Source organism: Lemur catta, chromosome 6, assembly GCF_020740605.2.
Source record: "Lemur catta isolate mLemCat1 chromosome 6, mLemCat1.pri, whole genome shotgun sequence".
In the NCBI taxonomy this organism is placed as follows: Eukaryota; Metazoa; Chordata; class Mammalia; order Primates; family Lemuridae; genus Lemur; species Lemur catta.
The window spans coordinates 42,704,593-42,726,621 of NC_059133.1; the positions used below are offsets into that span (position 1 = coordinate 42,704,593).

At 38.4% G+C, this 22,029-nt stretch overlaps 1 protein-coding gene across 1 annotated transcript in view; it reads left to right on the forward strand.

The window, feature by feature from the left end:
- The window catches only part of PTPRR (protein tyrosine phosphatase receptor type R), a 100,089-nt gene that overhangs the window by 9,092 nt on the left and 68,968 nt on the right, over positions 1-22,029 (forward strand). The window contains exon 2 of the mRNA XM_045553366.1: positions 1,581-1,849. Within this exon, the coding sequence (XP_045409322.1) occupies positions 1,581-1,849 (269 nt within the window). The remainder of the gene's footprint in view (positions 1-1,580; positions 1,850-22,029) is intronic.

Here is a 22,029-nt window from a genome sequence, read left to right on the forward strand (position 1 = left end):
TTCCAGGTAGTCTCAAATTTGCCTTATATACCACTGATTATGTTTTCTTCATTGCCAGTTCTGTTCTTTATTGCTTGCAAAAAAAGATCTACATCCTGCTACTGAGTCTTCAGTTCTGTAGGTTCTTTTTCTTAAATCTGTCTGATAGCTTTTCATGTTAGTTTGTTGTGTTTTTATTTTATTCTGATTCTTTTTTATAATCTTATTGCTAAACAGACTTTTTTCACAACATTATTTTGAGAATACTGGACAAATAGTTTCCAAAATTGGCCTGAAACAAATTCTCTAAGGTATTTATTTCCTTTGGAATTTCAGACAAATTCTTCCCTAATTTTCTTTTCTGCTTATGATCCTTTAATAAGAAAAAAACATATATTTTAGACTTTGTATCTTTACAGGAGATTTAAAATATAGAGATTACTAGGATTTAAAGGAACTTTGAAAGAGAAGGAAAGACAGAATTCACCTCATAACTAGAATAAATGTGATTGAAAAGTGCCCTGTCCTCCTAAGGTAACATTCATTAAGCTCATGAATTCTAAAAATTAAACAGGGGAGTTCAATTGGCTTAAGACTTTTTAAGATACAGATGTCATCCATGCTATATATCTTCAGATAATTACAGGTAATGGATTAAGTCACCTCTTCATGTGAATTAACTTGCCAAGTCACTTTCTGAGAGCAAACTTGAAGAAACACCAGGACATCTAGTTTCTGCAGGAATTGAAGGACAGAGGTTAGCATCAAAAGAAGGACAAAAAGGACTATAAAAAGGGAAGCCTTGGGACCTGAAAGATAAACTTTGTTCACCTCACAATTTGGCCTGTGAAGTGTGCCTGCAAAGTCAGTCTAGTTCTTTTAAAAGTTTAAAAGTAATGATCCTGTCATTTCTAAATTAAATTAGGCATTCCAGAAAAAGCTCTGAGAATGAAAGAAAGTGATACTTTTAATTTTTTCTACATGCATTAAAAATTAAAGGAGAAAGGGGTAAGAAAGAAAATTCTGGTTGTCCAAATTATTCTTTGATAAATGGCCTAAAGTTAATTTCGGCAAGTATTTACCAGATACTCAAGTTGGTATATGACTAATGCAGATATTTACCAACATAGGAAATTATGATTTATGGCGTAACTATTCTTTCATTGATATTTTGCAAGACTTTTTCTTTCATGCCATATTGGATGCAGATCTCCATTTCTATAAATGTCACAGGCCCTTGTTTCATAGCTATTCCTTCTATAAACCATTCCAATCATTTTAAGTAAGAATTCCCATGTGATCAAACTGACATCTGGAATTTCTACAAGATTAGCTAAATTTGCTTTTGAATATATCTTTGAGGAACAGATTCATGTATACAAATATTTGATATGTATGTGCAGCATTACTAGAAATACCAAGTATATCATCTTGAGAAAAATCTCAATACCACAAAACCTAGAAATCATTCTAGAAAGTTTTGCTTACTTTATCATTAAAAGTTGATTTTGGTTTGTCTTTTGGATTGAGGTGGAAGAGATCATACTCTATTATTTAGTGTGAGCAAACGTGACAGGAGCCTTTTATATTTCCTTCTGTAGATTCTTTATAGATTAAAAGAAAGGCTTCAGCTTTCCTTGAGACAAGATAAAGAGAAAAACCAGGAGATCCACCTATCGCCAGTCACATTACAGCCAGGACAGTCTGAGGCAAAGACGGTCCACAGCATGGTCCAGACTGAGCAGGCCCCAAAGCTGCTGAATGTTGTCGTGGACCCCCAGGGCCGATGCACTCCTGAGATCAAAGCTACCACCTCGACCTCCGTCTGCCCTTCTCCTTTCAAAATGAAGCCCATAGGACTTCAGGAGAGGTAAGAACTTATTGTATATCCCTCTGCGTGCGGTTTTATAAAAAGAGTATTCATCTGCTTAAAAAGAAAGAAGTGATTGACATGATTAGGTAAAATCGTTCACCACCAGATGGACAACAGGATGAAATAATATTTTGTTGTCTCCCGAAAGAACCCAGCTGTATTAGATAGAAACTTTATGTACATCTGATTCTGTTAAGCTTGTGTAGACCCAAGCAAAGTCCATCTTCAACTACAAGACAGTTGCTATCACTATTTATCGAGTGATTATTGAGGTTTGCTAACCTCACATGATGCTATCTTGTTTAATTGTCATAATCTCTGGTAGGAGAGGGACTGGGATTGGACTCAGTGTTTGCTGCAAAAGCCTACATTGTTTGGAGTCAAGTAGAAGGAGTCTATGCCACAAATTAATTTTTTAAAAAGTTTTACCTCTGCTTTCTTTAACCACAACAAACATTCAATATCAAGATCCTTGACAAAATTTTTGTTGCCTTACCTGCCTTTGTGATATTATTATACATGTAATATACTTTATACTGACTGATACATTTCAATTTAAAGCAAATACAATGGAAGGAAACTAGAATATGCAAAATACATAAATGAGAGGCTAATTCTTTGCTTCCAAAAAATATTAAATAAAGCTTTCCCTGGTGTTTTTCAAAATAAGAAGTCTCATTTTTAGACTTAAAATATGATTTGTATTGTATCCAACATTGAACACCAGGGTAGCGGGGGAAGTAAGAAGTTCTCAAGGTACAATCCCAGGTTCATTCTCCTCTTGATTTCATGTCTCCATTTTCTATGACTGTCTTTTTTATTACCTTAGGCTTTTAGATCACATATATAAATTTTGAATGTGTTTTCCATGATGCATCACAATGCCCTATGCAAATTGTCATGGTTTACACACATACACACTCACACACACACACACGCACACCCCCTTCAGAAAATGTACTTTGGGCTTTAAGAACTACAGAAGACAAAATTGGTCATTCAGAATTCTTTGAAAGTATCATCAAAGAACACTGAATGACATGAAAAGAAAGGGATTTTTTGATCCCTAAACACTTTGACTCCACAGTAGGAGGAAAACAGAATGATCAAGTCATTCTTTCTACCTCCTCCCCAAACACTGTTGGTTTCCTGATGGATCAACATAGGTCTCCATGTGACATTCTCTTACTTGGACACCACTAAATTGCTCTTTGGGATTCAGCATGGAAAGGAAGACAAGATAGAACTGTCTCCCTGAGGCTAACTGGGAGTCAGGAGAACTGATCCCAGACCCAGCTCTGCCACTCCTGGATTGGGTGGTCTCAGCTGAGTCATGTAATTGAAGTGGATGTTTGAGAAGGGAAAAGACAGGGATTCTAGCAGAGCAAGCACAGATCGGTGTTAAATAGATTCCCTGTCCCTTGATCTACAAAAGTCCCTACATTGCCGCCCTTCTCCTCCCCCTTCCTTCCACCTCTCAGCAGGAGAAAGGTATTCTCTCCACGCGGGCTCCAGGCCATTCCCCCCAACCCAGTAACTGACTCCACCAATTTTCCTCCTCTGTTTTCAACTGTTTTCAAACCCTCTTTGTTACTGCAATCCTTTCAGCATAGACATAGGTTCTCTTCTGTATTAAAGAAACTCCCTTAACCCAATTCCTCTTCTGGTTCTTGTCTTTTCTTCCCTTCTCAAATAACTGTCTTAAAAGAACAGAGGTTATTTGTTACTTCCTTGGTCTTCTTCAACCTTCCATCCTCTCTGTTTCTTTCACATGCTTGATTATCAAGTTGATTACTGGTGGTCTAACCACCAAATTCAAAGTGCTTGTTTCCTTTCTTTTCCTGTCTAGCGCTGAAGACTACCTCCTTCTTAAACTTCTCTTCCTCTTTTAGCATCAAGAACATCATTTTTCAGACTCTTCAGTGGTTACCTTTAGTCTCCCACACAGACTCTCTTCTTCTTTTAACCTCAGAGTTTCATCCTGTGTCCTCTTCTGTCTTCCCTGAGTAACCTTAACCACAGCCACTTCTTCTCTTACTACCTTTTAATAATTATGATTCCTAAAAAAATTGCCCCCAGCTCAAATCTACCTTTCTGTGAGATCCAGCACTGAACTGGACATCTCTACCCTGATCTTACTTAAACACTGCAAATTTATAACATTCAGAAATAGAACTCAAGATTTTCCTCATTACATTATTTCTCTTCTTTTTTTATTCTGAATCCCAGCAATATGGTAATATCCTTAGCTCCTCCTCTTTCTTCTTTCTCCCTCCCCATATAGACAAACATTATGAAGACCTGACATGTTTCTCCAAGTATTTGCTTCCATCCAACTCCAATACCACTGAGAACTCAAGACCTCCCCACTTCTCCTAACCAGGCTCCTACTGGTCCCCCTGTTTCAAATTCTCTCTAAACAACGCAAGCAGTGGTTTTCTAAGTGGTGTTTGAGTGTTGCTCTCTTTATGAAATCCCTCAGTGCTTCCTCATTGCCTTCTGCAAAACACTGATGATTCCTACATATGGAATAGGAGACCCTTTCTGATCTGGCCTTTGCCAAACTCTGTTCACTCATGTTTACTGCTAAAAGCTCCTTTATACTCATCCTGCTACTTGAACATTTTTCTGGACACTATGCCATGCTCTTTTAAGCCTAAGAATTAGTACTTGTCTAGAATCTGCCCTTCTTTTTCCTAATCCTATGAGCCTTTGACAAATACCACCAATATAGTGAGCATGAATCTGGATCTAGAAATCTGGAGGTGAGAAACGTAATTTCATTTTTCTGAAACTTAACCTAAGCTTTTTTTCTAGGTGCCATTCCACCTAAATGGTAGAAACTTGATTTCAGCCCCTTCGTGATTCACCCACCCCTTACCTCTGGTTTCCTGGGGTTGCATCTATGTTTTAAGGGGATTTTCTCCACATGAAGAGTAGGAGCTCCATCTGCCCTGATGTCATACCTGCAAACTGTCATCTGTTCAGATGTCCATTATGTTTTCAGTCCTCACAATGATACTGAGGACAGTTGCCACCACATTGTCCTTTGTTGCTATTTATGTAACCTCTTCATTTCCAGCAATTGCTTCCTCATTTTCTTTCTCTCCTGCCCTTTCTGGGCTATGTCCAAGCCACTTCCAGATGCCCAAGAATCATCTTACTGCTCTACCCCAAACAGAGGCACAGGAAATTCTAGGCATGTCTAAGATACCATCCCCCTGAAACACCTCCAAGCCACTCCTTCTCATGGCTCTACCAAGGGTTAGGGTCCTCCTGCTGACATTTCTTCATTTCCTGGAGCTTAGCCATGAGGCTATGGGTCTCATTGACACCTGCACCCACAAAGCAGCCCCTCTAACACTTACCCCTCCCCTAAGCCCATGACCTTTTTCTCAGGCTTTGAGAACAGAAGACCCTGCTCTTATTTATTTCACATTCCATCTTACCTGACATCCACATCTTGAGACAGATCCTTCCACTAAGGGCCTGGCCTTTAGAACTCAAAGTCCATGACAGGACTCAAATTTCTCTACTTTCTGTTCTCAAATTTCTTCCTAAAGGCAGTAAAGAAACCAAGCAGTTTGGCAGCCTCAATGCAGGGAAGGTCAAAGGTGAGGGGTCAGAGTGCAAATATAAGGAGGGAAGTCCAAGCATCACTTCCTCTTGGAAGCCATTTCAGGCTCCTTCTGCCTCATTCCCCCTCCTCCTTCAGCCCAACACTGATTTAGCTACTTCTCTCCTGCTCCCCTCGGCTTGAGTCCCATAACCCTGTGTGCATACCGTATTTATAGCACTTCTTGCATGTCTTTTAAACTTTGGTTTATTAATCTGTCTTAGCCAATAGACTCTAAGATTCTTGAGGGCACATATATGATTTAATTGTCTGTATATCTCTTACATATAGAACATAATTCCTAGCGAGCAGGAACTCCTGGAAATAAATGCTTGAATGAATGAGTGGCTAATTCTCAGGCCAATTCCCAGTTGTTACAGGGAAACACTCTGCTCATTCCACCCTTCCTTCCTCTCCTATTCTGACTGCCATTTTTCTGCCATAATTCCCTGTCAAATGGCATAGTGAAAAGTTTTAAGAGTGATAAAATATGAAGAATGTACAGTGTTCCATGCAGTCAGAAAACTTCTCTGGCAGTTTTAAGCCTCAAAGCTTAATTTATGCTTATGTGTTCTAATGGTGCCTTTAAAATGGCCTCATATTTTATAGACCCTTGTCTCTTGATCCTGGAGTGAAGTAATAATCTTCTGTTTATTGCATGAGAGTCTGACTTCATTAAAATCACCATGAGACCATAAAGGCTGCATTTATGAGTCACTTGTCCCAAAAATCTTTTGAATCCTACCATGTAAATCTCTCATCCCTGGTGGAGGTAGAATCTATTACTTTGACATTTTAATAATAAAATAATTTAAAATTAAAATATAAATAAAAGAAAATATAGAGACTAAATGCATATGCTTAATTGAGTACAGAGGATAGACTCTGGAAATTATGAAGATTAAAGAACCTTATATAGGAAGGACGCAGCAGTTCTCTCTCCTTTTCTTCTTATTTTCAAATAGTCACTAAATCATATTGATTCTTATTCATCCAACTTTCTCATGATTGATTCTCTTTTTCTGTAGTCATCAACCTGCAGCCAGTTCTCATTACTACATGGTCGAATCATTGTGTCTTAGGATTATAAAATGTATTAGGACTGATATATGTTATATATTTCATATATATTATTTTATTTCATCTTATCTGGCTGCATCTAATTTTCTTTCCTCCTTCAATACTCTTCAGGTTTACTGTGCTATAACAATACTTGCATTATCTCACTTTGCAAATTCCTCATTACCTCCCCTTTCCCTACAGGATAAGGCACATAGACCATCTTTTTGAACCTTAAAGTTCCTACACTATCATGCCCTGATCATTTGCTGCATACCTGTTTGCCATTTCACCCCAGCATAAACCTTCTATTCCATCCAGTCTGTTCTCATTCCCACCCTCCTCAGTATGCTGTGCTCCTGCCCATTTTGCATCTCTGTCTACCTTGTCCCTCCTCTTCCCTCTCTACCTATCTCTGGTCTCCAGAGTTTAAAACAAAACTGACCCCTACCATTGGCCATGCAACCTGTTCATGCCCACAGTGGTTTATAACACCCATGAATTCTCATCTATACCACTCCTCTAGCCATGATTTTAATTGAAGAGTCATCCGGAAAGGGACTGAAACTGGTTTTTAAGTGATTTGTCCTATCCCTTAACCACACTGCAAGAATCTTAAGAACAGGGACTATGGCTCAGGATAACTTTTTTGTCTCCCATGGTTCCGGTAATCCTGGCACATAGTAAAGACTCAAAAAGTATTATGGAGTTAATTAGTTTTCCTTTGCATCTGGAGATCTCATATATTTTTAAAGAACCTTCCATAAGAACAAATAGCCTAATGATAAACTATAGGGCTGAGTCTCTGTGCTAATATTATTTCTGACATTTATTAAACAAGTCACTCAGCAGAGTAATTAAGTCCTCTGTGGTATAGTTTTCCCAATAATATCTGAACAAAATAGTATCTGTTCCACCTTATTTCAAAGGACCCTGCATAATTAACAATTAGAATAAAATGGCATGGTGTCTTTGAGAAGGTAAAGGAAATCTAGTATTCTTTTTGTTTCTCTTCTTTGATTCCATTTCACAAGTCTCTGGTAAATCAGTTGTATTTTTGAACTCGAGAGTTGAAACTTTTTTTCCTACTGAATTGATACAGTTGAACTTGCCAGATAACATCATGTTTTTAAACTGTCAATTGGCTTATAGTTTGCTCATCCTATTCATAAATATACATTTTATATATATAATTTATAAATATATACTTACAAATTGAATATTAAATGTTATGTAATAAATGACAGTATCAAATTCGTCTATGCTAGTGTAATAAATGAATTCATTTCCCATAGTGAGTCCAGGGATTAGAGAGATAAATTCAAATGCCTATTCCATAACTACTATGTGTTTAACTTAAAACCTGTTTGTTCACCTGTAATGAGGAAAATAACAAGTGCCTTGCACAGCTCTTATGACAGTTAAGTAGGTGACAAAGGTCACGTGGCTGGGACAGCATGAGGCCATAGTTAGCTCATGTTCCCTCTTCATTGTCCCATCCCAGTCCTCCCCAAATCCTCAACAGGTCACTCTCAAGGAAACTGTATACAGGCTGAGTTCAAACTCTAGAAGGTACATTTTCTTCAATGGGAAAACAGAGAACTTATAAATCTGAAAGTTTCTGCAGATTTCCCCTTGAGGCTACGGTATAACCAATGGCCAATTTTATGGAAAGGAACTCAACAGGCAAATTGAATATGTTCACATTATTTCTTCATTTTTCTCACTCAGTTTTCTATTAAGAAGTAAAACTGAGCAAGGACATTAGGGAACTGTCCAGAAAGGAAGGGTGTACTCATTATAATGTAGCACTCTGTTTTCTTAGAGGTTGCAACCTGGCCGAGCCTGGGAGGTTTCTAACAGAGCTATAAATTTGTCTGCAACAATGGAGACCATGAAAAGACAGACCTTGTCAAGAAAACGTTGAGCATTCTACAGCCAAACTCAAAGCCTTTGCTTGCTACAGTTTCCTCCTGGCAAGGTAGAATGTCCTGACTTCTGTCCCTAGCTCATTTGGATGCTCACAAATTTGAACTTGGAAAATCCTTAATCATTCCTCTACTGGTCTCTTTTTGGGAGCTATGAGTACAGAATGGATATAACTTCATATCAGAGTGCAAAGTATACAAAAATACTCTGGAAATTAAAATCTGTATTCATTAAATAGACCCATCAATAAAAATGGACCCAACTCCCTCATTTTCTGTCAAATGAAAACCGAGGCCCAGAATCTTCTCTCTTAGGTCTCAGGTGAGGTTCTGTAAAAGCATAGCCTGACACAAGGATTCTTGTCCACTTGAGTTATAGAGAAGCTGTTCCCAGGAGAAGCTTATTAGAAAAGTAGGAGAGGCAGAACAGAGAAAAGGGCCAGCAAAGGGGCGGTTTCAGCTGCCACCTACCCTCCGCCTGACACACAGGGAGGGAGCTCTGAGCATGAGAGGCCCCTCGTGGACAGTTTTCTCACCTGAGGCAAATGGCTGGGCCTCTGTTGTCTCATGTTAGTCAACCATGGACTTCAGGCTACCCAGGCATGGTGGAGGCAGCAGGACTTGGCAACAACCACCAGCTGAGGGTGATGCTCCAGAGAAGTGGCAGGTGGGTGCCATTAACAGGCAGCGCTGCCAGCAGTGGAGAAGGAGAGGATGGGGTGCCAGCTGGGAAAGGTGATCCAGGTGGGGCACCAATGGCATTACTGTGCTTGCTAAAGGTTGCAATACCAGTTGCAGCAGAGCTAAGTTTACACTCCAGGCTTCCTTGATCTTTCCAGGCCATTATACACATACCACATGGCCTCCTTCAAATAAACACCATCCGTTCTGTTAGCACCTGGGACCCAGCACCATTGCACACAGTCTAGCAATCATGACTCAGCAGCTCAGCCTGACACTATGTGGATCATAAACGTAACACATAACAAACAAACATGTAGACGTCGATCCTAATTTAACTCCAAATAACATCAATAAAAATAACTGGATAAAACCTATGAACCCTCCACATGCACTATCTTATTTCATCCTCACAAAGCACCTATTATCCCTTCCTTACAGTGAGGAAACTAATGCTCAGAGGGTTTAAGTTACTGCCCAAATACTTAATAATAAGTTACCGGGAGTGTGAGGGTGACACACAGAATTTGAACCCAAGCATCGTGGCTCCAGAAGCTGTACTTGTAACAAATGCTACATTGCCAACCTTTGGGGGCAGAGGGAAGGACATTCCTAAAGCCCGTGGAAAATGCACTTTAACATAAATTACATATTGATATATTTAGCAAGTAGGTATATTATTGAGTGTCACACCGTTACTCCTCTTAGCAAATTTCGTGGTTGGTTTTCAGCATATTTTTCAGATTTTACATCACACAAAATGCAATTTTATGAGGTAGATTTTAAACGCTCAAGGTAGATAACCATTTCGTCACCACTATAGAAGCACACTGTCTGTCTCAGTTTTTTCTTTTATCCGGTTGCTCCTGTTCTAGAGGCCCAGTGGTAATCGGCTAAAGGACGAAAGTGATGGTGAACACCAATGTGGTAAAGAAGCTGAGGTGATGGAGACAGGAGGCAAAAAACTAGAAAACCCACGTTAGAAACTATTCTCAAAGGACGCGGTGGAGGGGGTCTCTGTATTGCTCAAGCTGTCTGGATAACAACTCACCCATTTCAAGATGTGTGTGGCAGACAGTGCGGGTGGCAGGAAAGCAGACAAGCACATGTTCCTGCCCCTCCACCAAGCTGCTTCCCCCGGCTGTCAGAACAGGACAAAGAGTAAGGGCTAATCTAACGGTTAGTCACACCATGGCATCCGCGTGCCAACCACCGCGCTGATGTGTTATCTCACACAATCTTCACAGCATCCCTTGAGGCAGGCATTATTTCTAGGCCCTTCTTGCAGGTAAGCAAACAGATATCTATAGAAACCGAATAACACCCTCAATGTCACAAACAAAGAAAAATTTAGTTGGAGATTCAAATCTAAACACTCTGGTTACAAAATCCGCACATAACCGCTATGTTCTACCTCCTTCTAGATGATACAGATGATAAATCTTTAACCTTCTATTAATATTATTTTTTATAATCATATTCTTATAAACTGCTTTTATGGGGCCATCCACTGACGGGGGAGGCATTGGAAACACACACAAGCCCTTCACTAACAGTGACCATCAGGCTGTTTTTGCCTTCATTGTAGGAAAGATACAATTGCATTTTTATGTAGGTAGGTTGGAGTTCCGAGGGGTTAGGAAAAAATCTTGAAAGGGTTTTTTATTCTTAAAAAAATAAATTAATAAAGTCCCACAGGGAATGAAGAAAATGGAAGCAAAAGTTTTGAAATCTGCCTAACAATGAATGGTGAGTCATGAGACAAAAATGTAATAGTGTTAAACTAAAGAAGTGACAGCAGATACAACCGAGGGAGAGAACAGAAGCCAACATATATTTTTAAAGAATTAAAAATAAAGGTGTTTTGCCTAAAAAGATAAAAATTGGTCATTACTTATTGGCAAGTGTTGTCCAAGCAGACCCTGAAATGTTTGAGCCCTTGTGGCTGAACAAGACCCAAGACCTGAAAGTGGCTCCATTAGCAGCCACTGCCATGGGTCCTTTCCTCTCCCCACCGTCCCTCTCCCACTTGTGGCCCCTGACGGAGCAACAGGAGTAAGTGCCTGAGTCATCTAACTGCTGTACCTGCCTCCTGACCACCCCGCCCACAGGCTGCCTCACCCCGAGGTTCAAGCAGAAAGGGCTTCTCAGCACCTCCACGCCCCCATCCTTCAACACCCATTAACCTGCAAGCTGACCCAGGGCGCTGATTCCAGCTTCAGGAGCAGCTTCCGTTCGCACCCACTCCATGGGGGGCAAAACCAATTACCTTGGGGATGCTTATGGCCGCTCTGTAGAGTGTGACCTATTTGTAGAGAGAATCGTGCTTATTTTCCCTAGCTGCATGTTAGCATTTTCATAACGTTCTTGTTGTCCTGACCCTAAAGAAGAGGTGGTTGTGGTATATTTTTTGAGAGTCATGTTCCCTGATTCCTGTACCTGTGATCAAATTAGAGTTTCACTTTGGAGAGTACTAAATGCAGTGCTTTCTAAAATGAAATTTCCGGTCTTTGCTAGGGGACCACGATCCAGATCTTGATGTACAAGTTGACAGAATTAGGTGAAATGGCCTGTTTTGCAGAAGCATTTTAATCAGGGCAGGCACAGAAAATTCCCAGAGTAAGCTTTGCTTCCTATTTTGAGAGAGGCTAGCTCTGAATCCTAGATACTGTGTCGGGAGGTTTTCCCCTGCAGGCGGAGGCTTGTGCCTTAGGAGGTATTTGAAATGTGTCATAAAGCTACAGTTCAAGGTCCTAGAAAATGTTTGCATTTTATGGACGGCCCGAACATTGCTTTCCTATGAAGCGAGGCGCCACTCTGCTCTCCTCAGATTTGCCCAGATACTAGTCCATGACCTCTGTAGCAGAACAGTGAAAAATCACCCATCACTCTTGGCAGGTGACTTGAGCAAAAATTAAGTTATTTTTCAACTGATGGGGATTTTTTTCTGTAATTTAAATATATATATATTTGTGTTTAATTACATAAATATAAAATTATATTTTTCTGTAAATATTATAAAAACGACTTTTAAGCGTCACTCGCATTTAGCTACGCAGCGTAATTGATCTGAGCGTGATTTAACCACGGAGAGAGGCTGTGTTCTCAAGATCCGTTCTACAACTGGCCTAGAGGGCGCGCGGCTGATTGTAGTATGTGGAAATAGTGCCCTCTAGTGGAGAACGGCATGTGATGCAGTTATCAATAGCTAGTCTCACCTCGGGAAAAGAAAGCCAAATGTTATTTTTATATTAAATGATGATGATGATGATGACTTTAATGTCCTCTCTGGCAGGTGAGGCATAATATCTTTTTGCAGATACCTTAGCAAAAAGGTCTCAGTGTAGTGGTGAAAAAGCTGTAACTTGAGAAATGACAAATTGGTTTGTATACTTTTGAATGACAATGTTCGGCATCCAATCATTTTCATTTCTCATTTAATCCACAAATAATTTCAAGGAGAATATGCCCAGTGAAATTATTATTGCCTAATAATGTCTTAAAATGTATAGATCCATTTATTTGGGAGCCAGTGTTTTCTAAATCAGGGATTGAAATACAAGCCTCAACCACTCTTCCCTTTTCCAAGCCCTCCCCATCCCACCTGCCTTCTCATTTCCCTCCTTCCCCTCTTGATTCTGATTTCCCCACAGGGTGCTGTCTAGAGCACAAATGCCTGACACACACTGTATGTTCCATAAATACTTGTTAAACCTCAATATGAGGAAAAGAAAAAGTTCTTAAACAATAGGTTAATCTTATTGAAAGAAATACTTGCTTAAAAAATTAAAACAGATGATTCCCCCATCATCTTCCTCCTGCCCCACAGACAGAAGTCTCTGGTGTTGCAGATTGCCTGGCCTCATTAGCCACTGAGACTGGAGTGTCACAGAGCCATGGTCCCCACGTGTCCTCAACGATGTCACGCTGTATCCTCTGACTCTAGTGGGAGTTTATAAAACCCTCATTTCCCCTGCTCTGAATATGATCTCCTGAAAAAAATTAATTTTACTCTTGTTCTGTTTCATTTGCTGTTTAATTTTGGCCCCTAAGTTAGTATATTGTTACTAAAGCCCTATTCAGAGGGATATTCATTTTCCCGGTAGAATCTTCAGTCTACCTACAGATTCTAAGAAACAAGTTGGAATTTTTTAACTCACTTTGATCAATAACGAGAGTAGAAATGATCAAGTGCTAAAGGACATATGAGAGTGAATACATTAAAAGTACAGAAAAGACCTAGTTTGCCTGAAGGAATATACCTCAAATGTGCATCCTTCAGCATATCAGTCTCCAATGGACACGCTACTCAAATACCTGTCAGGTTTTCCAGTCAGCTCTTTTTCTCATTGTCCAAGGCAGCTTTTCCAAATCGGTATTGCTCTTCTGAAATTCCCTCTTCCCATCCCATACATAGGAAAAAAGGCAGACTTCTAGGAGTAAACTACCTCTAAACTACCTCTTCTCCCCTTCCCTGAGCCCACGAATAACTTTCACATGTGTGACAAGCACGCACACGTGCTCAGGTAGAACTCCTGAGAGCTCATTCATTTTTGTTTCCCTAGTTCCACACAGACAGTAGGGGCTCTTTAAATATCAACTGGATGATACAGAGTTAGCCTTACCCATCAGAGTTAGCCTTATATATTTCAGCTCTGAAATGTCCAGTTATTTCTAGAAAGCCCAGGGGCAGAGAAAAATTCTTGCTATCTCCTTCATGGGTGCTTAAATTCTTCAGCCACTTTATGTGACCAATGAGAATTTAAGGTCTATGACCTCTCTGCTCCTGTTTAATGTTTAAGTCTTGAAGGATTAAAGGGACTCTCTCCTGAACCTGTTATTACAGCACAAATATGCATCAAGACATTTAGGCAAGAAAAGTCATGCAGTTGAATGAGACCATATTTGTGAAAGAATGATCTAGAGATCTAGACAGCGGTCTCAGATGAGGAGATTGCAAGTTTCTCTAGGCAAGGCAGTGCTTCCTCGTCTTAGAACATTCTGTAGAGCTTGGTATGGGGCGACTCTCCTTGTCTTTACTTCCTCATCTCTGTGTTGTAAAACTCCAACCTTCTTTTGCTTTCCTTCAAGTAATCATGAAATATTTGTGCAGGAAACTTTCTTCCATCCAGCTTCTTGATCCAAGTGATGTTTATAATCCTGACCATGGTAATAACAGCTCAATTTGCCATCACTGTTTTGTAGAAGAGAGTTTCACTTTCAGTCAGCATTGAAAGTGTATTATCTCAACTTTGAAAGTGTATCATTGCCTGTCCTTGCCTCATAATCCATGGAATGTTAAATATTTTGGGGAACAGAAATTAACATAAAAAGCAAATTAATAATAATAGCTCCTATTCTAGCCGAAAATTGTATAAGAAAAGAGAAGGAAGGCAATGCCTCAATGCTGGGGCAATTCAGAGTAGAGTGAATTTACTTTCAGCTGGTTGGGTTAGAAACAAAACATGTAAGCAAAGAAGTATTATGCACATACTAGGCATGGGGGGAAGATCTTACGTATTTTATTTGGGCAGATTAGATCCAAGAGCTTCATAGATACTTTGGAAACACGTGCACAGAGATGTTATTGAAGTAATTACTTCCCTTGTTCAATGTAAAATCCCCGAGAGCAGTCAAGAACATACTCCATAAATACTATTCAGCTAGGGATGACCCAAAGAAGTTTCTAATTTCTAATTTAAATATGTTCTTCCATGTCTGACCTGTAGGTGGCGTACTGAAACAACAATATGACATAAAAGTAAAAATCGAGGCCTCTGCGTGACAGAAATCCCTAAGCTCGGCCTTACATCATCTAGAGTGATACCAGCAAAGTCTAGTGTGGGGAGCGTGCCTCAGGAAGTCCTTAACACAGTGTCGATAATAGTCTCCCTGGAATTATTTTTTAATTATTTTATGTCACTACTAGTTTTATTCCCCCAAGGTGTGGGGCAGGGCAGTGTGTGCAAAAAATCAAATAACATTAGACTGTCAAGATCCTCAAAATATTAATAATAAGTAAAATAATTAAAACATGGCTTAAACATGATTATTTGACCCCACGGGCTTTTTTTCTAAATCATTATTATTCCTCATAGAAAACTAAACAGTGTAATTCAGTAAACTAAATTGTAACCCCTTTGGGAGTCAAGACCATGTCTTTTTTTTAATTGCCACGTCCATGAATTTTTATTGTCTGTCAAGGTACCTGGTGCGTGTTAGACTCTGATAAATGCTTAGTTCCCTCCCTCATTCCCACTTGTTATTGGTAACAGTGGGCATAGTGATGGTCTGGAAGTAGGTGGTAATATTTTAGAATTAGGGGCTTCTTGAAAAGCCAAAATACAGCATTTTAGAATGAGAGAAACCTTAAAGTAGTGGTTCCCAAACCTAGTTTATTGCCCTAGGGAAACTTTGCAAAATTTCTAGATAATCTAGATAAAAAATTTCTAGGTAGAATTTTTTTTCTCTCTAAATAGAATTTCCAAATAGAAAATATTCTAGAGTACAACTCAGAAATCCAGCCTCGGCCGGGCGTGGTGGTTCACGCCTGTAATCCTAGCCCTCTGGGAGGCCGAGGCAGGTGAATCGCTCGAGGTCAGGAGTTGGAGACCAGCCTGAGCGAGACCCCGTCTCTACTAAAAATAGAAATAAATTATCTGGATAACTAAAAATATATATAGAAAAGTTAGCCGAGCATGGTGGCACATGCCTGTAGTCCCAGCTACTCGGGAGGCTGAGGCAGGAGGATCGCTTAAGCCCAGGAGTTTGAGGTTGCTATGAGCTAGGCTGACGCCACAGCACTCACTCTAGCCCAGGCAACAAAGTGAGACTCTGTCTCAAAAAAAAAAAGAAAAAAAAAAAAGAAATCCAGCCTCAATAGCTCTGGGCCAGGGTTGGGGAGACACAAATAGATAGATAGAGGTATAGATATAGACACATACAGATTGTCTATATGTATAATCTATATAGACATCTGTATATACATACATAGATACACATTTAATATATTTAAATAGATACATTAAATGCATATATTTAAATTCCTTTTTAAAGTATGCAGTTTAAATGCATATATTTAAATTCCATATATATTTAAATTACTAAATATTTCTATATCTATATTTAAATTACTCCTATTTGGGAACTATGATCTTCGTGGTTTTGATCCAAGTCTCAGGATGTTTCCATAACTATACAGCTAATGGCAGAGCTCTTGATGTGAAAGCAGTTGTCATACCCCTTATTGGAAGCAGAGTTCTGGAACCGAATGACTCATTGCAAAACTGGAAACTTTTCAAATGATTGTCTAAAACCAGTTTCACTTTTGGTTCCACAGCACTCCAACAGCTCTTACCTACTCAATTACACTGGGTTCCTATATCTGGATTTATTACTAAAATTATTAGGATCACAAGATGTTAGCGCTAGAAGGCACCCTCAGTGCTTTTCAGACAAGGAACAGAGACAAAGAAGTCAACTATAAAAACTTGTTTACAAAGAACTGAAAGAATCTTGTGAGAAGCATCTGTCACCCAGGTTGAACATCCCTAATCCAAAAATCTGAAATCCCAAATGCTCCAAAATCTGAAACTTTTTGAGCACTGACATGGCACTGAAAGAAAATGTTCATTGGAGTATTTCAGATTTCGGGTTCTTAAATAAAGGATGCTCAAAGATAAGTGTATATATATATATATATATATATATATATATATATATATATATATATATATAAAATGCAAATTTTCCAAAATCCAAAATTTGAAACACTTCTGGTCCCAAGTATTTTGGAGAAGGGATACTCAACCTGTACTGGGTTATTCAACAATAGAATCATAGCTGGATTCGCGGCTAACTGCGGATTATTCCACATTTGATCTAAATCAGTGCTTTTCAATTATGCTACATCGAGCTTTCAGGGGGAGGTGGGCTGGTGGGGCCTGGGCCCTTCTCCAAGGCCTCAACAAACCCAGCTCTGCACATATTTGTTCTGTTTATTAGCCTTACGTGTAAGATGTTCTTTTCTTTCTTAACCAAGAGCCCCCAACTTTGAAAAAAGTTTGAAGACCACTGATGTAATTATTTCCTCAGATAGTCTCCTCAGGCTGAATGTGTTCAGGTGGAATCAGACTGGAGGTTGAAGACAGATCACGTGATATTCTGGTCCACGTGTCTTTCTCAGATTTGACTGTTTTGTGCCTGATTCGGAAGCATTTTCTATGAGACTCTTCTAGTTCGATTCCTCTGTACTGGTGCAGCGATGTAGCTAGACAGTATCGTTTCCACCTATCATTCCCCTCAGTATACCTGAGACATTTTTCGGGTTTCCTAGGGTTGTTCATAACTAACATAAATTTTAAAATAATTTCCAGAAAAGTTGCACACTCTCAGATGCATTTTTCACCAGCCACTTTGAAAACCTGATCACAATACGAAAGTGTCTGATAGCTTCTTTTATAATTCTTTTATATTAATAAATTATTCTTTGATAATTCTTTCTAATTTAACTATCATATGTTGTGTACATTTGTGCTTAGAAGTTAATTCTGATTTTCTTCATCCTTATAACCCATTCTAAAGGTTGTATTTTACCTTATCTTTATAATTAAAGTCTTCAATCACATTTTCTGGAAAGTACTATAGTTTTTTGATGTTCCCAGAGAAAGTATTAATAATAGTTTTTCAGCTAAAACCTTTGTCCAGTTTCAATCAATAAGAGTCTGAGTGTTTTAATCATCTGAGAGAGGGAAAATCAGGACTAGGAACCAAAACTCAGTTCCATCTAGTTAGACTCTTTCCATGGAGCCCTTTAAGGTTTCTGAGATGATTTCAAGACTTCTTCCGCTATACTGCAGTCTGACAATATATGTTATATATGATTAAATATAAAATAATTAATATGTGACTTATCTCTAATACTAGGTAGGAATTTTAACACATATAGTCTTTCCTCCAAATACCAAAAACTATTCCACCCCCCCCAAGTATATAAAAATCTAAATACTTTACATGTATAACTCATAATACTCAAAATAACCCTACCATTTTGGCCACTGTTTTACATAAGAAAATACCATGGCTCCAAAAGGTTATATCACTGGCTCAAAGTCACCCAATTGGCCATGGGAGCCATGGAAAAAATATAGATTACAGGTGGCTGAGTTCCAGATCCCAAGTTGGCAACCACCGTACATACATTTTCTTGGAAATCAGCCTTAAATTTCTACCCAAATTTTACCTGATTTTTGCCCTAAAACAACTTGCTTACAGTAGGCATACAATAGAAATTTGTTGCATTGAATTAGATTTTTTGATTATATTTTCTTGAATTATATTGACTATACACAAAAACATTAAACAGATTATTTAAAAAAAAAAAAGCATCATTCTTTACTAGGTTTTAGCCTGGGTCTCCTAGAAAACCTCCTACAAAGTTATGTTGAAAAACATCGCCTGTCATGATGATCCACCAATGATGTGAGTCCACATAATAAGCAATACTGCTTGACTATGATTTTCCTATTTAGGGTTTCTCAGGCACTGGAAGGGTCCTCCCTTAGCAAAGAGACACAAACTCATGATGTTTGCCTTCAACCAGGGTTATACTAGAGCCCTGAAGGGTAAACCCATTCATCCTAGAATTTGACAAATAGTCTAGAAATAAAGTCACCATTTGACTCATCTGTCCCATAGAGTCAGATATTTAACTCTTTGACATTTAAGATTCTGGAACAGCTGGTAAAGGAAAAAATGAATAGAGTAAGGGGTTTTTTTTTTTTTAACGTTATTCTTTTTTTAAAAAAAATCACCTAATTGTAAATGATTTTCCCCTGTTTTCTCTGTTCCATTAAAACCATTATCACCACAAGAATGATTATCAATGTATTTAAACTCACCTAAGTTGGGTCTTGGTACTTTTTCCGTCAGTATCTATCCCCCAAATTAATAACTAGGAAGTCTGAATTTTTCCCATGTTCTAAATTCTTTGGTGACGGAAACATATGAACTTAATACATTGAAAAACCAAAAACAAAACTTTGATTTCCTGACTAAAATTTAGCTGCTTTTCCTAGATTTGGTGGATAATTTTACTCCATTGTGTTTTATTTATTCTTAGGAGAACTTGCAGGGATTGTTTTCACGATAATGTCAGGATAATTGTTCAAAATTGAGCTACGGGCCAACCCAAGGGCATTCTCCTGGCACTGGTTTGGCTAAAACATACAAAAGATTTCTCGTCTTATCAAAAATATTCCTTCTTAACATAAATGAGTCAAAGTTTGACATTAAATAAAAATAACAACAAAACCAAGCAGTGACTAAATGTCTCATATGCTCTTAGTCCATGGTTAGATGGCAAATAAATCATGTCTCCCAGCCCTGTCTCTTCATGCTTATTTTGTAATAGGACGATATATAATATAAGATGCCCTCCACAGAGTGGGGAGGGGTGCATGCTACACTTTCCCTTTCTCAGGAAAGTATTAATAGTATTGGCCATGAGGCAGTACAAAATATTGGTAAATATGAAATGTCAATGTTTCTCCACCCCTTACTATTTGTTTAAATTTTTAATAAACTGACAAATAATACATTTTTATTACAGAAATTTTGAAAGCATACATAAGCAAAAACAAAACTAAAGAGATTATTTCCTAACCGGTCCCACCATCAAGATAACCACCATTAGCATGTTGTATGTATCCCTCCAGACTTATATACACAGACATACACATGCACACACCACACCTCCAGTAATTGCTGAGAACAGCAACAGCAGTGGTAGCGACAGGAGCAGGATCAAGCACCAGCAGTACTTCTAATAGTAGCAAGAGCCGTGTTTACCAACAGGAGGTCAGCGACAGCAACAATTAGGAGGACGCATAACCATGTGAGCAGAACCGCAGAGAAAGCTGCAAGGGTGGCGGCAGCACTGAGGTGTCTCAGCAGCTGAAACAGCAGCAACAGCAACGTAGCAATAATAGTAGTAAGAATACCAGTTAAAGGTACATAATTACATTTATTGTATATTTAATAGCAAGTACTGTTCTAAGGGTTTTATCCATATTATCTCCATTAACCCTCACAGGATTCTAATAAAGTAAGTGTTCAAGTTGTATCCCCATTTTACAGATGAGAAAACTGATATACACACAGGGTAAGTTGCCTAAGGTCACAGAGTCTTTAGGGGTAGAACCTGAATTTGAACCGCAGGCAGCCTGGCTCCATAATGCACTCTTCACTGCCACACTGGTGGTAATAGAAAAAGTAGAATGAATTCTAAAATACAGTTTGAGGAGTATTTTGAAATTACTTACGTTATGAATGAATCTAGTTTGGGAGTGATTCTGAAATTGGAAAAATAGAAGAAGATATGAGGTAACTTTCAAAAACAAATCTTTCACAACTAAAATGGTCAGTTTTTTACAACTCTCAGCTGAAGAAAGAAAGTATATCTTGCAAACATTTTAGCTCTCCTGTTTCATTATTCCTCAACAATTTATACCTATCTCTTTGTATGTTTGTCTCCCGTTTGAGGTCTCTCACTGAATTCTTAAAAATAAAGGACAAATGAACCATACTAATTCATTTGTCATTTGTCTGTTGATAGACATGCCTCCACATATTTAGGTGCTCAGTAAGTATTTGCAAATGATGAATAAAGCAATAAAAAATAAAATTTCAGAATCCACACTCTAAGTACAACTGTGTTGGGCCGAACACATACCACTTCAATGAGAATGCTATTTAATGCTAATGGCAGTAGCAGCCAAGGAGATAAGAAAAGTCTTACAAACAAACAAACAAACAGGTAAATGTTAGTGCTTTGGTTCTATTTAGTTTTCTTTTGCCTCCTAGAATCCCATATGTTGAAAGTTTAGTTTACAACAAATATTTGTAATATTTGATCTGTGTGTATACTTGAGATTGTCATTATTAAAAAAGATCCCTTCTGCCTCTAGACACCTATAATTCAAGACAGAGTAAAAACCAAGACCAAAAAATCACTCTAATGCATAAATAAAATTTTATCTTTTGAAAGATGAGAAAATATTTCATTTGGGGCAAAATGTGTGACCCTCCAACATAAATTTGAATTCTTGCCTCCTGCTTTCAGACCACCAGGAATGACAAAATTAGAAAAAATGAGTCTACTGTAAATACAAAATAACTTAAAAAAATATCCTCAAAAGTTATCTTATGACTTCTCTGCTTAGGGTTTCAAGCTGAAGTTTTGGTAACTGACTTGATTTAATTTCCAAGTCTCTTATCTGTAGTTTATTCTTGTTACTGCAGTTGCTACTGGTTTTTAACTTGTACACAGGAAACCAGTGCCAATCAATTTTGTTCCCAAGGTGACAGGAAACCCTAGTTGGTCAGATGTTGATTGTGCTTACTGTTCATGCTCCACCCATCATATTTTCTTCCCTTTTGGCTGAACTTAAGACAAATTAATCAGTGGTTGACATCTGGCAGACAGTTTTGGTGTCTTCTCAGTGATTTGTTGACCTGCACAGTTACAGAGTAAAACTTCAGTGCATAAAACTTGTAGACACTAAATATAAATGCTGCCAGGAATCCCTTCTAAGGATTTGCATGGAAGGCTCATCTTTTGGCTTTTATTGGAAATGTGTATTTTCTTGAGTAATGAAACATCTGCTGAATAAATATTTCACCTTCTTTATGATGGTGAGTGGCTTACCTCACTCCATTGTAAATTCCAGATCTGAACTGTGAAACAAGGGGCAAGGAAGGGCTCAGAGAATGTTAAGCTTTTTAACAGGTCTCTGCTGTTTGTGATTAATCTTTAGCCACCTGCATATTTTCTTCATAATGAGTCCTAGTCCACATAAACATATCCCTTATCTCTGAACACTCAGAGAGAAAAT